At 31.8% G+C, this 13,918-nt stretch overlaps 1 protein-coding gene and 1 long non-coding RNA gene across 2 annotated transcripts; one reads left to right on the top strand and one right to left on the bottom strand.

Moving 5' to 3' along the window:
• Nucleotides 1-1,399: 1,399 nt before the first annotated feature.
• On the bottom strand, nt 1,400-7,076 carry LOC127154243 (uncharacterized). Its single transcript, XR_007825463.1, has 3 exons — nt 6,619-7,076; nt 3,112-3,227; nt 1,400-1,901 (listed from the first exon to the last, which is right to left on the bottom strand). It is a non-coding gene; the product is annotated as an uncharacterized LOC127154243 (long non-coding RNA).
• On the top strand, nt 6,244-13,558 carry LOC127154242 (uncharacterized). The gene is made up of 17 exons (XM_051095673.1): nt 6,244-6,309; nt 7,635-7,685; nt 7,802-7,860; nt 7,953-8,003; nt 8,118-8,181; nt 8,437-8,487; nt 8,746-8,796; nt 9,062-9,112; nt 9,364-9,414; nt 11,010-11,060; nt 11,336-11,386; nt 11,652-11,702; nt 11,803-11,861; nt 11,954-12,004; nt 12,110-12,168; nt 12,257-12,323; nt 13,283-13,558. Exons 1-16 carry the CDS (start codon nt 6,266-6,268, stop codon nt 12,278-12,280), a joined length of 819 nt encoding a protein of 272 aa, XP_050951630.1. The 5' UTR covers nt 6,244-6,265; the 3' UTR covers nt 12,281-12,323; nt 13,283-13,558.
• Nucleotides 13,559-13,918: the final 360 nt, after the last annotated feature.

The raw sequence follows: 13,918 nt of genomic DNA, 5'->3' as shown, positions 1-13,918 counted from the left end.
TTTATTTATTTTAACAAATGTCATGGCTGCGCTTTTCCATTTATTTACTTTTGTTCATTCATTCATTCATTCATTCATATATTTTATATACATATACAGATATTTTGGAAAACGTCAGTATTTCCATACATTGGTATATTCATATGTCTTTGTTTATTTATACATTTTAATATTACAATAAATAAAATATATACATACATAAATAAATTATTTGCATATATTGTGAAAAATGTCAAGGCTGCTCTTTTCCATACACTGTTTAATTGATTTATTATTATTATTATTACTATTACATCATCTGCATTTATACATTTATATAACAATATTTTGAAAACTGTTGGATATTCTATTCTGTGGATTGTTTAATTGTTATTGTTTATTATAATTACCTCACCTGCATTTATTTGTTGGTTTGTTTGTTTAACATATTTCAGTATTTTAAAAACAATATTGCCGTATCTGCATTTCTATACAGATATTTTGAATACTAATTTTTCCATGCAATGTATTTATTTATTTATTTATTTGTCCATTAACATAATTATTTAATTAGTTATTTAGTGTATGCATATATTTTGAAAAGCATTCTTGCTGCTCTTTTCCACGCTGTTAAAATTAATGGGGAGTAACGCTTTCAATCTTCCAAAAGGACACGGGTGAGGAAGTGTCACTAACAGCCAAATGTTCAGTTTCGGCTGAACTGTTCCTCTTCCAGCAGGTTTGGTATCTTTGTGTTGACTGTGTGAGGCACGTGTCGTTTTGGTTCCCGTGAGAACATGAATAAATAGAAACTTGTGGCGTTTAATGTCTACAAAAACACAGCACGTTAAGGGCTAAATCAAACTGTCTCTCTGATGGCATGTTTTGCTCCCATGTCAAAGCTGCCTGAACTGTCTCTGGGAGCACAGATGGCGTATATGAGACAGAGAGAGAGAGAGAGACAGAGAGAGAGACAGAGAGAGAGAGAAAGTGAGAGGGTTGGTAACAGTACTGTAGAGCAATAATCTTATATCTCATGGTATGGTCGTACAAAATGTCTGTTCTATTCTATTGTATTCTATTCTATTGTAAAATATTGTTCAGGAATCTGACTTGAATATTTGAAACAAAAACAACAAAACAAAAAAGATTATTCATCAAAATAAGTCTTACATTATTAATTATTAAATTGACGATCGGTATTCAGTTATAGTCATTAATTATAACAAAAATAATGCAATAAAAATTAAATGCAAGCAATACATTTTGCAGTCTATATATATATATATATATATATATATATATATATATATATATATATATATGCAGTACATACCCTATATATGTACAAGGAATAAATACTCGACATATATTTAAGTTAACAGATAAACAAGGGAAAAAAAAAAACTGTGCGACACGTTACGTAGCCTATATTTGCTGAGTTTCAGTTCATTTTGTGACAGCAAGGAAACTCAAATGGCAGAAAGCGACGTCCTATTTGTCTTCTTTATTTTACAAAAGACCTGTTACAGTGATGCATTATTAACAAGACAGTAAATGACAGTGTTTTCAGTTGATTTTGCTGGTATAAGGAAACAGTTAAAGTAATCGCGCTGGTACACACACACACACACACACACACACACTCACACACACACGCACACACAAAACATATCAGTTCGCTGAATTGACAGCAGTATTTGGATTTGGAAATATTTTCCAAATATTTGAATATTTGGAAATATTTGGATTTGTGTTGAATGAGAGAGGTAGGATACAAGAGCACAAAGTTCCATTTCTCAAACAATGGAGTGCACAAGCCTTAAAAGGATACTCCTTTGTCAGTGAGAGACGCGTTCAGAATCAGCACATGATCACTGTCTGGTGGTCTTTGTTTTCAACTCCTGGCATTCGCTGTTCTTCTGCCGGCGGTTATCAAACAGAGTTGCATTATTGCATGCATTCGTTGTAAGGCCTAATGCACCAAACCGAGACTCCCGTGATGGTTTGGTACGAATACATGTATCGTTACACCCCTAAAATATATTCATTTATTCATACATTCTTTCCTTCTTATTCATTCATTCATTTATATATCAATTCTTTTTTATTCATTCATTCATTCAATTATTAATTATTTCTCTTTTATTCTAATTCTTTCTCTTTCATTTATTGATTTATATATTCATTAATTCTTTCATTCATTCATTTTTATATTCATTCATTCTCTTTCATTTATTCTTTCATTCATACATACATATATTCATTCATTCATTCATTCATTCATTCAAATATTCATCCTTTCTTTCATTCTTTCATTCAAATATTCATTATTTCTCTTTCATTCTCATTCATTCATTTATATATTCATTAATTCTTTATCTCATTCATTCTTTAATTTTTATTAATTAATTAATTCTTTCTTTCTTTCAAATATTCATTCATTCATTTATTCATTCTTTTATATATTCATTCATTAATTCATTCATTTATATATTCATTCATTCTTTCTTTTTATTCTTTCATTCATTCATTCATATATTTTTTACTTTTTATTCATTCATTCATTCATTCATTCATCAATCATTCTTTCTTTTATTCATTAATGTTCATCCTTTTTTTCATTGTCATACATTTTATTCTTTCATTCACTCACTCACTCACTCACTCACTCACTCAATCATTATTTTCCAATCTTTCATTCATTTATATATTCATTCATTCATTTTCACTCTTTCTTTCATCTATCTATCTATCTATCTATTTATCTATCTATCTATCTATCTGTCTATCGATCTATCGGTCTGTCTGTCTATCTATCGATCTATTTATCTATCGGTCTATCTGTCTGTCTGTCTGTCTGTCTATCTATCTATCTATCTATCTATCTATCTATCTATCTATCTATCGATCTATCGGTCTATCTGTCTATCGGTCTATCTGTCTATCGGTCTATCGATCTATCAATCTATCTATCTATCTGTCTATCTATCTATCAACCTGTAACACACCCAATTTTCAAACATTTAACACCTCATAACACATCATAATTCAAACTATGCACAACAGCAGCTGCACTACAGTAGTGAATCGAGCACTTTCTCCCCATCACACAAACTTGATGTTTCTTACAGTGAAAACCTTCGGCTGATGCAGGATCCCCTTGATGACGCCTGATGCTCCTCTTTCTTTGTCATTTCAAACTAATTTCATTTATCACCAGCACATTTGTTCCTCTGTTCCAGCATCTCTCAGATACAGAAAAAAAGCAGAAGAAATAGAGAGCAGATTAAATAAATGGGGAAAAAAAAGGAAAAAAAAAAAAAAGACAATTATTTCTGCAGCTCTTATTTTAATGAAATGCAAGTGTAATTCCCTGGTGAAAGAGGCAGTAATTGCCCAAACAGTGTTATAATGTGACAATCGTGGTAGAACAAAGTATGAAATTGCAGGGGATTTTAATCACGGCTAATTCTGGCAAGAAGCTTGACAAGTTTAGATAATTAAAAAAAATTAATAAATAAAAAACGGCCTAAAATAGGGTTTTGTTAGCTTGTCAGGGATCACGTTCCTGCTCTCATCCCGCTTTGAGTCCTTAGGGTCTGATAGCGACATTTAACAGGCAATAAACTGGAGCAAATGTGGAATGAGTCATCTTAATCCGCACTTTATTCACGGCAGAGAAACAAAAAAAAGCTACATGCAAATAATTATGAATCATATGGACTAAAAGCCAAGGAATATTATTCACAAGGACGGGGATGAAATCGTTTCTCAACCATTTTTAGAAAAGCAGCCTTTTCTGTTGTTTTAGCAGGCGTTTTGGAGTCAAACTTCCTTTTAAACACTCATATTTTGAGTATTTCCACTAAATCACACCGCTGACTGGCCCAGCAGTGAGTGTGGCGGAGGAAAACTTTGAGACGCCCAATTAAATTGGTTGTTTAATGCCAGTGGACCGTTTGGCATTTTGGTGCCTGCAACATATGTGACATAAAATATACAACTAAAAAGTTATAGAAGGCAACTTTCATCAGATTTGCCATGAGTATCGCTCTCTTTCAGCCAAACGATAAAAACCAGTGGTTATATAGCATAAAAACAATCAGTTCTGAGGCTCATGAAACGCAGTCGTTAAATTGAACTCAATTTCCGCTCAGCCCAAACAAGCTGCGGCAAAGATAGAGCATATGCCAAACGACAATACGACTAGTGAAGCTAGTGATGGCTACAAAGCCTAAGGCCAGTTTAGCATTTTAAGATGTACTATGATAATAAAATGCACAGTGATGATGGAAATTGTTATAGAGGTTTCATTCTGAGTAGCTCAAGTGTTAACTTAACTCTTTAATAAATTGGACATGCTGTCAAGGAGAGCTTGCAGGATGTAGTGTAGCAATAATAATAATAATACTATTAATAATAATAATAATAATAATAATAATAATAATAATAATAATAAATGAGGAGTTTATTTGCAAAAACACATAAATCCATTTTTTTACATTTTTAAAATTAAATCTTTTTATTATATTATCATGTTTTTATTGTGTTAGTTAGCTGTATTTTTAGTTATTTTTACTTTGTATCAAAATAACCCTGTTTGATTGCAATTAATTTTAATGCACAATGAAAAACATTACTTTTGCAAATAAACTCTTCAAATTACAGTTACTTCTCCGCCCTTATTTATTTATTTATATTTATTTTATTCTGTTTTTTAATTGGTTGGTTAATATTAATATTAGAAATATAATGTAATTGCCATACAGTACATCCAACATTTATTTAAAGACATTTTAATATTGAAAAATATTATAATTATCACACCTACAGCATTGATTTATTTGTTTGTTTGTGTGTCTGAAAATAATATTAATAATAACAATAATAATAATAATTTGCCCACTGAATGTTTGTTTGTATTTTTCATTTTATTTATTTAAAATATTTGAATGTTAAAATGAACACACAATTTGCCCAGTCTTGCATTTTTATTTAATTTTATTTATTTTTTTAAAAATTAAAAATTGCCTCACCTCTTGCATATACTTATTTACTTGCTTACTTTTTTAATATAATAAATATTACTGTATCACTTTGTTTAACATTTTTTTTAAAATAATAAATATTAAAATATTTATTTATGTATTTATTTCACAGAGTGTTTGTTTGTCTTTTTCATTTTATTTATTTCAAATATTTATATGTTAAAATGAACACACAATTTGCCTGTTCTTGCATTTTTTTTAAATACATATTACTTCACCCCTTGCATTTATTTATTTACTTTTTAACATAATAAATATTACTGCACTGTTTAACATTTTTGAAATAATACACATTATTTATTTATTTATTTATTTCGCTACGTGTTTGTCTTTTTCATTTTATTTATTTAAAATATTTGAATATGTTAAAATGAACACAATTTGCTTAGTCTCACATTTTATTTATTTAGTTTTTAAAAATAATAAATATTACCTCACTTCTTGCATTTACTTATTTATTTATTTACATTTAACATAATATATTATTGCATCACTTACTAAATAAATGTATTTGTATGTTTGTTAAACATTTGTTGGGGGAAAAAAACACTAACCTTATTTATTTATTTAATAAAAAATAATGAACATTGTAATTGACGCACTTCCTTGTAATATTGTAATTACCTTTTTACCACCTTTTTAAATAGTATAATTATGATACCTCCAGCATTTATTTATTTTAAAAAAACATTGTAATTACTTCCTTGTAATATAATTACCTCACCTTATTTGTCTCATTCAGTTGTTCAAATGAATTGCCAATGCATAAATTTACATAATGTTTTAATGAATCATTAATCTTACATATTTCATAAGAAAAGTTACATATTTTGCAGTTTACACTAAGTTTACCCTATTAGGGGTCATTTTACCCCAGTTACAAAATTAGCAGATTATTCCTATTATTTCCAATAACAATATACTGGATGATGCATCATTATCATAATCCTGCACTGAATCTGCAAATATACAAAAAAATAAATTAATTTAAAAAAAAAAGTTTTTGAAAAGTAGCCTTTTTTAATAGCAGCTTTCAGGGTTGTTACGTTGCATTGCATGTGGCGTTTTTCTTCTTCCCCAGCTGCCAGAGATCAGGTGGCGTCTTGTTTGTCATTCATGAATGTATTAAGTTTCTATTAGAGTTGAATCAAAACCATCACCGTGTGTTTTGCCCAGATTGAGCCTGATATACGTTTGATTTCAACCACGCACAGAGGCCGAGCCATCAATATCACATGACGGCACTGCGAAGAAAGCGCGAAAGAGAAGAAAATACGCGGTAATTGCTATGTAAAAATGTCAAGCCAAATCTTTCCCAGCAGGGACCGAGCATTGCTCATAATGGATCCAAAGTCACCCTTATTTTCCCCTTTTCATTCGGTCTTTTAGCCGGTTCTGGCTAGGTGACTATTTGGAGCTCTTGCCAGCGGTTTGGAGCAGGTGTCTGATGGGAACAGTTTCATTTTTTCTAATCGGACAGGGCCGAGCGGAGTGCATATGAGTACCTCGCTTACTATGGTACTCCAGAGCCTTTAAACGTAAACACCGTGTCATTTTTCGCCAGACGTCACGCGTTTGTAACACTCACAGATGGGGTTTGGGGTTGTCACGACTCCTCACAGACGCCTTCTCTCTCCTAAGGCCGTTTCGCCACAGTCTTCTCACATCTGAACCGCTTCCCTTCATTCTTCGCGTCTTTCCTCCAGCGTTTCTCAGCGGCGTTGCGGAAGAGAGTTGTGCCGTTATTATTGACTCGCGTCTGTCTGGCTCGCCTCAGCTGGGAGGCTGCAGGCGGGAGACGGCAGCCTGCAACTGCCTCGAAGTCCGCTGGGAGATGACATTACTGTCGCGAGGAGGAAAAACATCCCTCTTTCTATCTCTTTACCTCTCCCTGTCCTCTCACCCTCGCCGTCTACGGCTTCTATAATTAGATCGCCGGCAGACTTGAGGAATGAATCTATCATTTTGGAATGGCAGGTTCTTAAAGGAACAGTTCACCCAAAAATGAAAATGAGCTGAACATTTATTCACCCTTAGGCTATTTAGGACGTAATGTTTGTTTCTTTATGGTTCATTACATCACTTGTTCACCAATGGGTGCCATCAGAATGAGAGTCCAAACAGCTGATAAAAACATCATAATAATCCACAAGTAATCCACACCACACCAGTCCATCAGTTAACGTATTGAGAAGTAAAAAGCTGAGTGTTAGTAAAAAAAAAAAAAAAAAAAAAAATATATATATATATATATATATGGAGAGAGAGAGAGAGAGAGAGAGAGAGAGAGATGATTTAATGTTAAAACATTGCTTCTGGCCAAAATATAAGTCTATCTATAATAACGCTTCCTCCAGTGAAAAAATACATCTCCTGTTGTCCTCATATTTGCTTGTAAAGTGTGCTTGATCTGATTCAGACAAGATGACTTTTATGGATTATGGAAAGTGTCCTGTTTGGACTCTCATTTTGTTGGCACCCATTCACTGCAGAAGATCCATTGCTGAGCAAGTGATGTAATGCTACATTTCTCCAAATCTGCTCGGATAAAAATTTTTGCTTTTCCATTTTTTCTGTAAAAAATTATTTTGATGTTTTCTTCAGCTATTTGGACTCTCATTTTGACGGCACCCATTCACTGCAGAAGATCCATTGGTGAGCAAGTGATGTAATGTTACATTTCTCAAAATCTGTTCTAGTAAAATGTTTGATTTTCTTTCTTTCTTTCTTTTTTTTTTTTCAATCAAAAATTATTTTGATGTTGTTATCAGCTATTTGGACTCTCATTTTGTTGGCACCCATTCACTGCAGAGGATACAATGGACAGCAAGTAATGTAATGCTACATTTCTCCAAATCTGTTGTGATTAAATTTATGATTTTCCATCTTTTTCATCAAAAATTATTTTGATGTTTTCATCAGCTATTTGGACTCTCATTTTGACGGCACCCATTCACTGCAGAAGATCCATTGGTGAGCAAGTGATGTAATGTTACATTTCTCAAAATCTGTTCTAATAAAATGTTTGATTTTCTTTCTTTCTTTTTTTTTTTTTTCAATCAAAAATTATTTTGATGTTGTTATCAGCTATTCGGACTCTCATTTTGTTGGCACCCATTCACTGCAGAGGATACAATGGAGAGCAAGTAATGTAATGCTACATTTCTCCAAATCTGTTGTGATTAAATTTATGATTTTCCATCTTTTTCATCAAAAATTATTTTGATGTTTTCATCAGCTATTTAGACTCTCATTTTGACGGCACCCATTCACTGCAGAAGATCCATTGGTGAGCAAGTGATGCAATGTTACATTTCTCAAAATCTGTTCTAATAAAATGTTAGATTTTCTTTCTTTTTTTTTTTTTTTTTTTGTCAATCAAAAATTATTTTGATGTTTTCATCAGCTATTTGGACTCTCATTTTGACGGCACCCATTCACTGCAGAAGATCCATTGGTGAGCAAGTGATGTAATGTTACATTTCTCAAAATCTGTTCTAATAAAATGTTAGATTTTCTTTCTTTTTTTTTTTCAATCAAAAATTATTTTGATGTTGTTATCAGCTATTTGGACTCTCATTTTGTTGGCACCCATTCACTGCAGAGGATACAATGGAGAGCAAGTAATGTAATGCTACATTTCTCCAAGTCTGTTCTGATTAAATTTCTGATTTTCCATCTTTTTCATCAAAAATTATTTTGATGTTTTCATCAGCTATTTGGACTCTCATTTTGACGGCACCCATTCACTGCAGAAGATCCATTGGTGAGAAAGTGATGTAATGTTACATGTCTCAAAATCTGTTCTAATAAAATGTTTGATTTTCTTTCTTTTTTTTTAATTTTTTTTAATCAAAAATTATTTTGATGTTGTTATCAGCTATTTGGACTCTCATTTTGTTGGCACTCATTCACTGCAGAGGATACAATGGAGAGCAAGTAATATAATGCTACATTTCTCCAAATCTGTTGTGATTAAATTTATGATTTTCCATCTTTTTCATCAAAAATTATTTTGATGTTTTCATCAGCTATTTGGACTCTCATTTTGACGGCACCCATTCACTGCAGAAGATCCATTGGTGAGCAAGTGATGTAATGCTACATTTCTCCAAATCTGTTGTGATTAAATTTATGATTTTCCATCTTTTTCATCAAAAATTATTTTGATGTTGTTATCAGCTATTTGGACTCTCATTTTGTTGGCACCCATTCACTGCAGAGGATACAATGGAGAGCAAGTAATATAATGCTACATTTCTCCAAATCTGTTGTGATTAGATTTATGATTTTCCATCTTTTTCATCAAAAATTATTTTGATGTTTTCATCAGCTATTTGGACTCTCATTTTGACGGCACCCATTCACTGCAGAAGATCCATTGGTGAGCAAGTGATGTAATGCTACATTTCTCCAAATCTGTTCTGATAAAATGTTTGATTTTCTTTTTTTGTTTTCCATCAAAAATTATTTTGATGTTTTCATCAGCTATTTGGATTCCCATTCTGATGGCACCCATTCACTTCAGAAGATCCATTGGAGAGAAAGTAATGTAATGCTACATTTCTCCAAATCTGTTCTGACAAAATGTTTGATTTTCCATTTTTCCATCAAAAAGTATTTTTATGTTTTTAGCAGTTTTTTGGACTCTCATTTTGATGGCACCCACTCACTGCAGAAGATCCATTGGATAGAAAATGATGTAATGTTACATTTCTCCAAATTTGTTCTGATAAAATGTATGATTTTCCATCTGTTTCATCAAAAATTATTTTGATGTTTTTATCAGCTATTTGAACTCTCATTCTGATGGCACCCATTCGCTGCAGAGAATCCATTGGTGAGCAAGTGATGTAATGCTACATTTCTCCAAATCTGTTCTCATAAAATGTTTGATTTTCCCTTTTTTAATCAAAAAACATTTTGATGTTTTCATCAGCTATTTGGACTCTCATTTGACATCACCCATTCACTGCAGAAGATCCATTGGTGAGCAAGTGATGTAATGCTACATTTCTCCAAATCTGTTCTGATTAAATTTTTGATTTTCCTTTTTTTTTTTTTTCCGTAAAAAAATATTTTGATGTTTTTATCAGCTATTTGGACTCTCATTTTGATGGCACCCATTTGCTGCAGAGGATCCATTGGTGAGCAAGTGATGTAATGCTACATTTCTCCAAATCTGTTCGGATAAAAATTTTTGACTTTCCATTTTTTCTGTAAAAAATTATTTTGATGTTTTTAGCAGTTGTTTGGACTCTCATTCTGATGGCACCCATTCACTTCAGAGGTGTTCTGATAAAATGTTTGATTTTCTTTTTTTTGTTTTCCATCAAAAAATATTTTGATGTTTTTATTAGCTATTTGGATTCTCATTCTGATGGCACCCATTCACTTCGGAAGATCCATTGGAGAGAAAGTAATCTAATGCTACATTTCTCCAAATCTGTTCTGACAAAATGTTTGATTTTCCATTTTTCCATCAAAAAGTATTTTTATGTTTTTAGCAGTTTTTTGGACTCTCATTTTGACGGCACCCATTCACTGCAGAAGATCCATTGGATAGAAAATGATGTAATGTTACATTTCTCCAAATTTGTTCTGATAAAATGTATGATTTTCCATCTTTTTCATCAAAAATTATTTTGATGTTTTTATCAGCTATTTGAACTCTCATTCTGATGGCACCCATTCGCTGCAGAGAATCCATTGGTGAGCAAGTTATGTAATGCTGCATTTCTCCAAATCTGTTCTGATAAAATTTTTGATTTTCCCTTTTTTCATCAAAAATTATTTTGATGTTTTCATCAGCTATTTAGACTCTCATTTTGACGGCACCCATTCACTGCAGAAGATCCATTGGTGAGCAAGTGATGCAATGTTACATTTCTCAAAATCTGTTCTAATAAAATGTTAGATTTTCTTTCTTTTTTTTTTTTTTTTTTTGTCAATCAAAAATTATTTTGATGTTTTCATCAGCTATTTGGACTCTCATTTTGACGGCACCCATTCACTGCAGAAGATCCATTGGTGAGCAAGTGATGTAATGTTACATTTCTCAAAATCTGTTCTAATAAAATGTTAGATTTTCTTTCTTTTTTTTTTTTTTTTTTTTTTTTTTTTCAATCAAAAATTATTTTGATGTTGTTATCAGCTATTTGGACTCTCATTTTGTTGGCACCCATTCACTGCAGAGGATACAATGGAGAGCAAGTAATGTAATGCTACATTTCTCCAAGTCTGTTCTGATTAAATTTCTGATTTTCCATCTTTTTCATCAAAAATTATTTTGATGTTTTCATCAGCTATTTGGACTCTCATTTTGACGGCACCCATTCACTGCAGAAGATCCATTGGTGAGCAAGTGATGTAATGTTACATGTCTCAAAATCTGTTCTAATAAAATGTTTGATTTTCTTTCTTTTTTTTTAATTTTTTTTAATCAAAAATTATTTTGATGTTGTTATCAGCTATTTGGACTCTCATTTTGTTGGCACTCATTCACTGCAGAGGATACAATGGAGAGCAAGTAATATAATGCTACATTTCTCCAAATCTGTTGTGATTAAATTTATGATTTTCCATCTTTTTCATCAAAAATTATTTTGATGTTTTCATCAGCTATTTGGACTCTCATTTTGACGGCACCCATTCACTGCAGAAGATCCATTGGTGAGCAAGTGATGTAATGCTACATTTCTCCAAATCTGTTGTGATTAAATTTATGATTTTCCATCTTTTTCATCAAAAATTATTTTGATGTTGTTATCAGCTATTTGGACTCTCATTTTGTTGGCACCCATTCACTGCAGAGGATACAATGGAGAGCAAGTAATATAATGCTACATTTCTCCAAATCTGTTGTGATTAGATTTATGATTTTCCATCTTTTTCATCAAAAATTATTTTGATGTTTTCATCAGCTATTTGGACTCTCATTTTGACGGCACCCATTCACTGCAGAAGATCCATTGGTGAGCAAGTGATGTAATGCTACATTTCTCCAAATCTGTTCTGATAAAATGTTTGATTTTCTTTTTTTTGTTTTCCATCAAAAATTATTTTGATGTTTTCATCAGCTATTTGGATTCCCATTCTGATGGCACCCATTCACTTCAGAAGATCCATTGGAGAGAAAGTAATGTAATGCTACATTTCTCCAAATCTGTTCTGACAAAATGTTTGATTTTCCATTTTTCCATCAAAAAGTATTTTTATGTTTTTAGCAGTTTTTTGGACTCTCATTTTGATGGCACCCACTCACTGCAGAAGATCCATTGGATAGAAAATGATGTAATGTTACATTTCTCCAAATTTGTTCTGATAAAATGTATGATTTTCCATCTGTTTCATCAAAAATTATTTTGATGTTTTTATCAGCTATTTGAACTCTCATTCTGATGGCACCCATTCGCTGCAGAGAATCCATTGGTGAGCAAGTGATGTAATGCTACATTTCTCCAAATCTGTTCTCATAAAATGTTTGATTTTCCCTTTTTAATCAAAAAACATTTTGATGTTTTCATCAGCTATTTGGACTCTCATTTGACATCACCCATTCACTGCAGAAGATCCATTGGTGAGCAAGTGATGTAATGCTACATTTCTCCAAATCTGTTCTGATTAAATTTTTGATTTTCCTTTTTTTTTTTTTTTTCCGTAAAAAATATTTTGATGTTTTTATCAGCTATTTGGACTCTCATTTTGATGGCACCCATTTGCTGCAGAGGATCCATTGGTGAGCAAGTGATGTAATGCTACATTTCTCCAAATCTGTTCGGATAAAAATTTTTGACTTTCCATTTTTTCTGTAAAAAATTATTTTGATGTTTTTAGCAGTTGTTTGGACTCTCATTCTGATGGCACCCATTCACTTCAGAGGTGTTCTGATAAAATGTTTGATTTTCTTTTTTTTGTTTTCCATCAAAAAATATTTTGATGTTTTTATTAGCTATTTGGATTCTCATTCTGATGGCACCCATTCACTTCGGAAGATCCATTGGAGAGAAAGTAATCTAATGCTACATTTCTCCAAATCTGTTCTGACAAAATGTTTGATTTTCCATTTTTCCATCAAAAAGTATTTTTATGTTTTTAGCAGTTTTTTGGACTCTCATTTTGACGGCACCCATTCACTGCAGAAGATCCATTGGATAGAAAATGATGTAATGTTACATTTCTCCAAATTTGTTCTGATAAAATGTATGATTTTCCATCTTTTTCATCAAAAATTATTTTGATGTTTTTATCAGCTATTTGAACTCTCATTCTGATGGCACCCATTCGCTGCAGAGAATCCATTGGTGAGCAAGTTATGTAATGCTGCATTTCTCCAAATCTGTTCTGATAAAATTTTTGATTTTCCCTTTTTTCATCAAAAATTATTTTGATGTTTGATCAACTATTTGGACTCTCATTTTGACGGCACCCATTCACTGCAGAGGATCCGTTTGAGAGCAAGTGATGTAATGCTGTTTGGGCTGTTAGTCATTTATCTGTTGTAAGGTAAAAATAAGGCATATGTCAATGTTTTCAGTGATTAATAACTTAAATTTGAGTCTGATTGTGTTGCACAGCTGTCCTTTAATAGATTGTGAATGCAGCAAATAAATCATATAAACCACTTTTATGAAGTTTTTGCATGCAAAAGAGTGACCAGCACATACTTCAAAATCATGTTCAAAAGAAAAAAAAAAAGTCAATACATATTTCAAAAACAGGGTGAACATGTCCGTATGAACTTGCATATGAAAATGCAGTTCATCACAGTTTATCATCATGCAAAAAATAAAACAAACAAACAAATAAATAAATAAAATGAAATCTAAACAAGAGTCATAATTATTGACATTAACACTTGAGAAATGTGTGATGGAAGCTTCAGAGAT

This window comes from Labeo rohita, chromosome 22, assembly GCF_022985175.1.
Source record: "Labeo rohita strain BAU-BD-2019 chromosome 22, IGBB_LRoh.1.0, whole genome shotgun sequence".
Taxonomy (NCBI): Eukaryota; Metazoa; Chordata; class Actinopteri; order Cypriniformes; family Cyprinidae; genus Labeo; species Labeo rohita.
The sequence above is the reverse complement of the archived record's forward strand: the minus strand, read 5'-3'. Positions and strand labels throughout refer to the sequence as shown.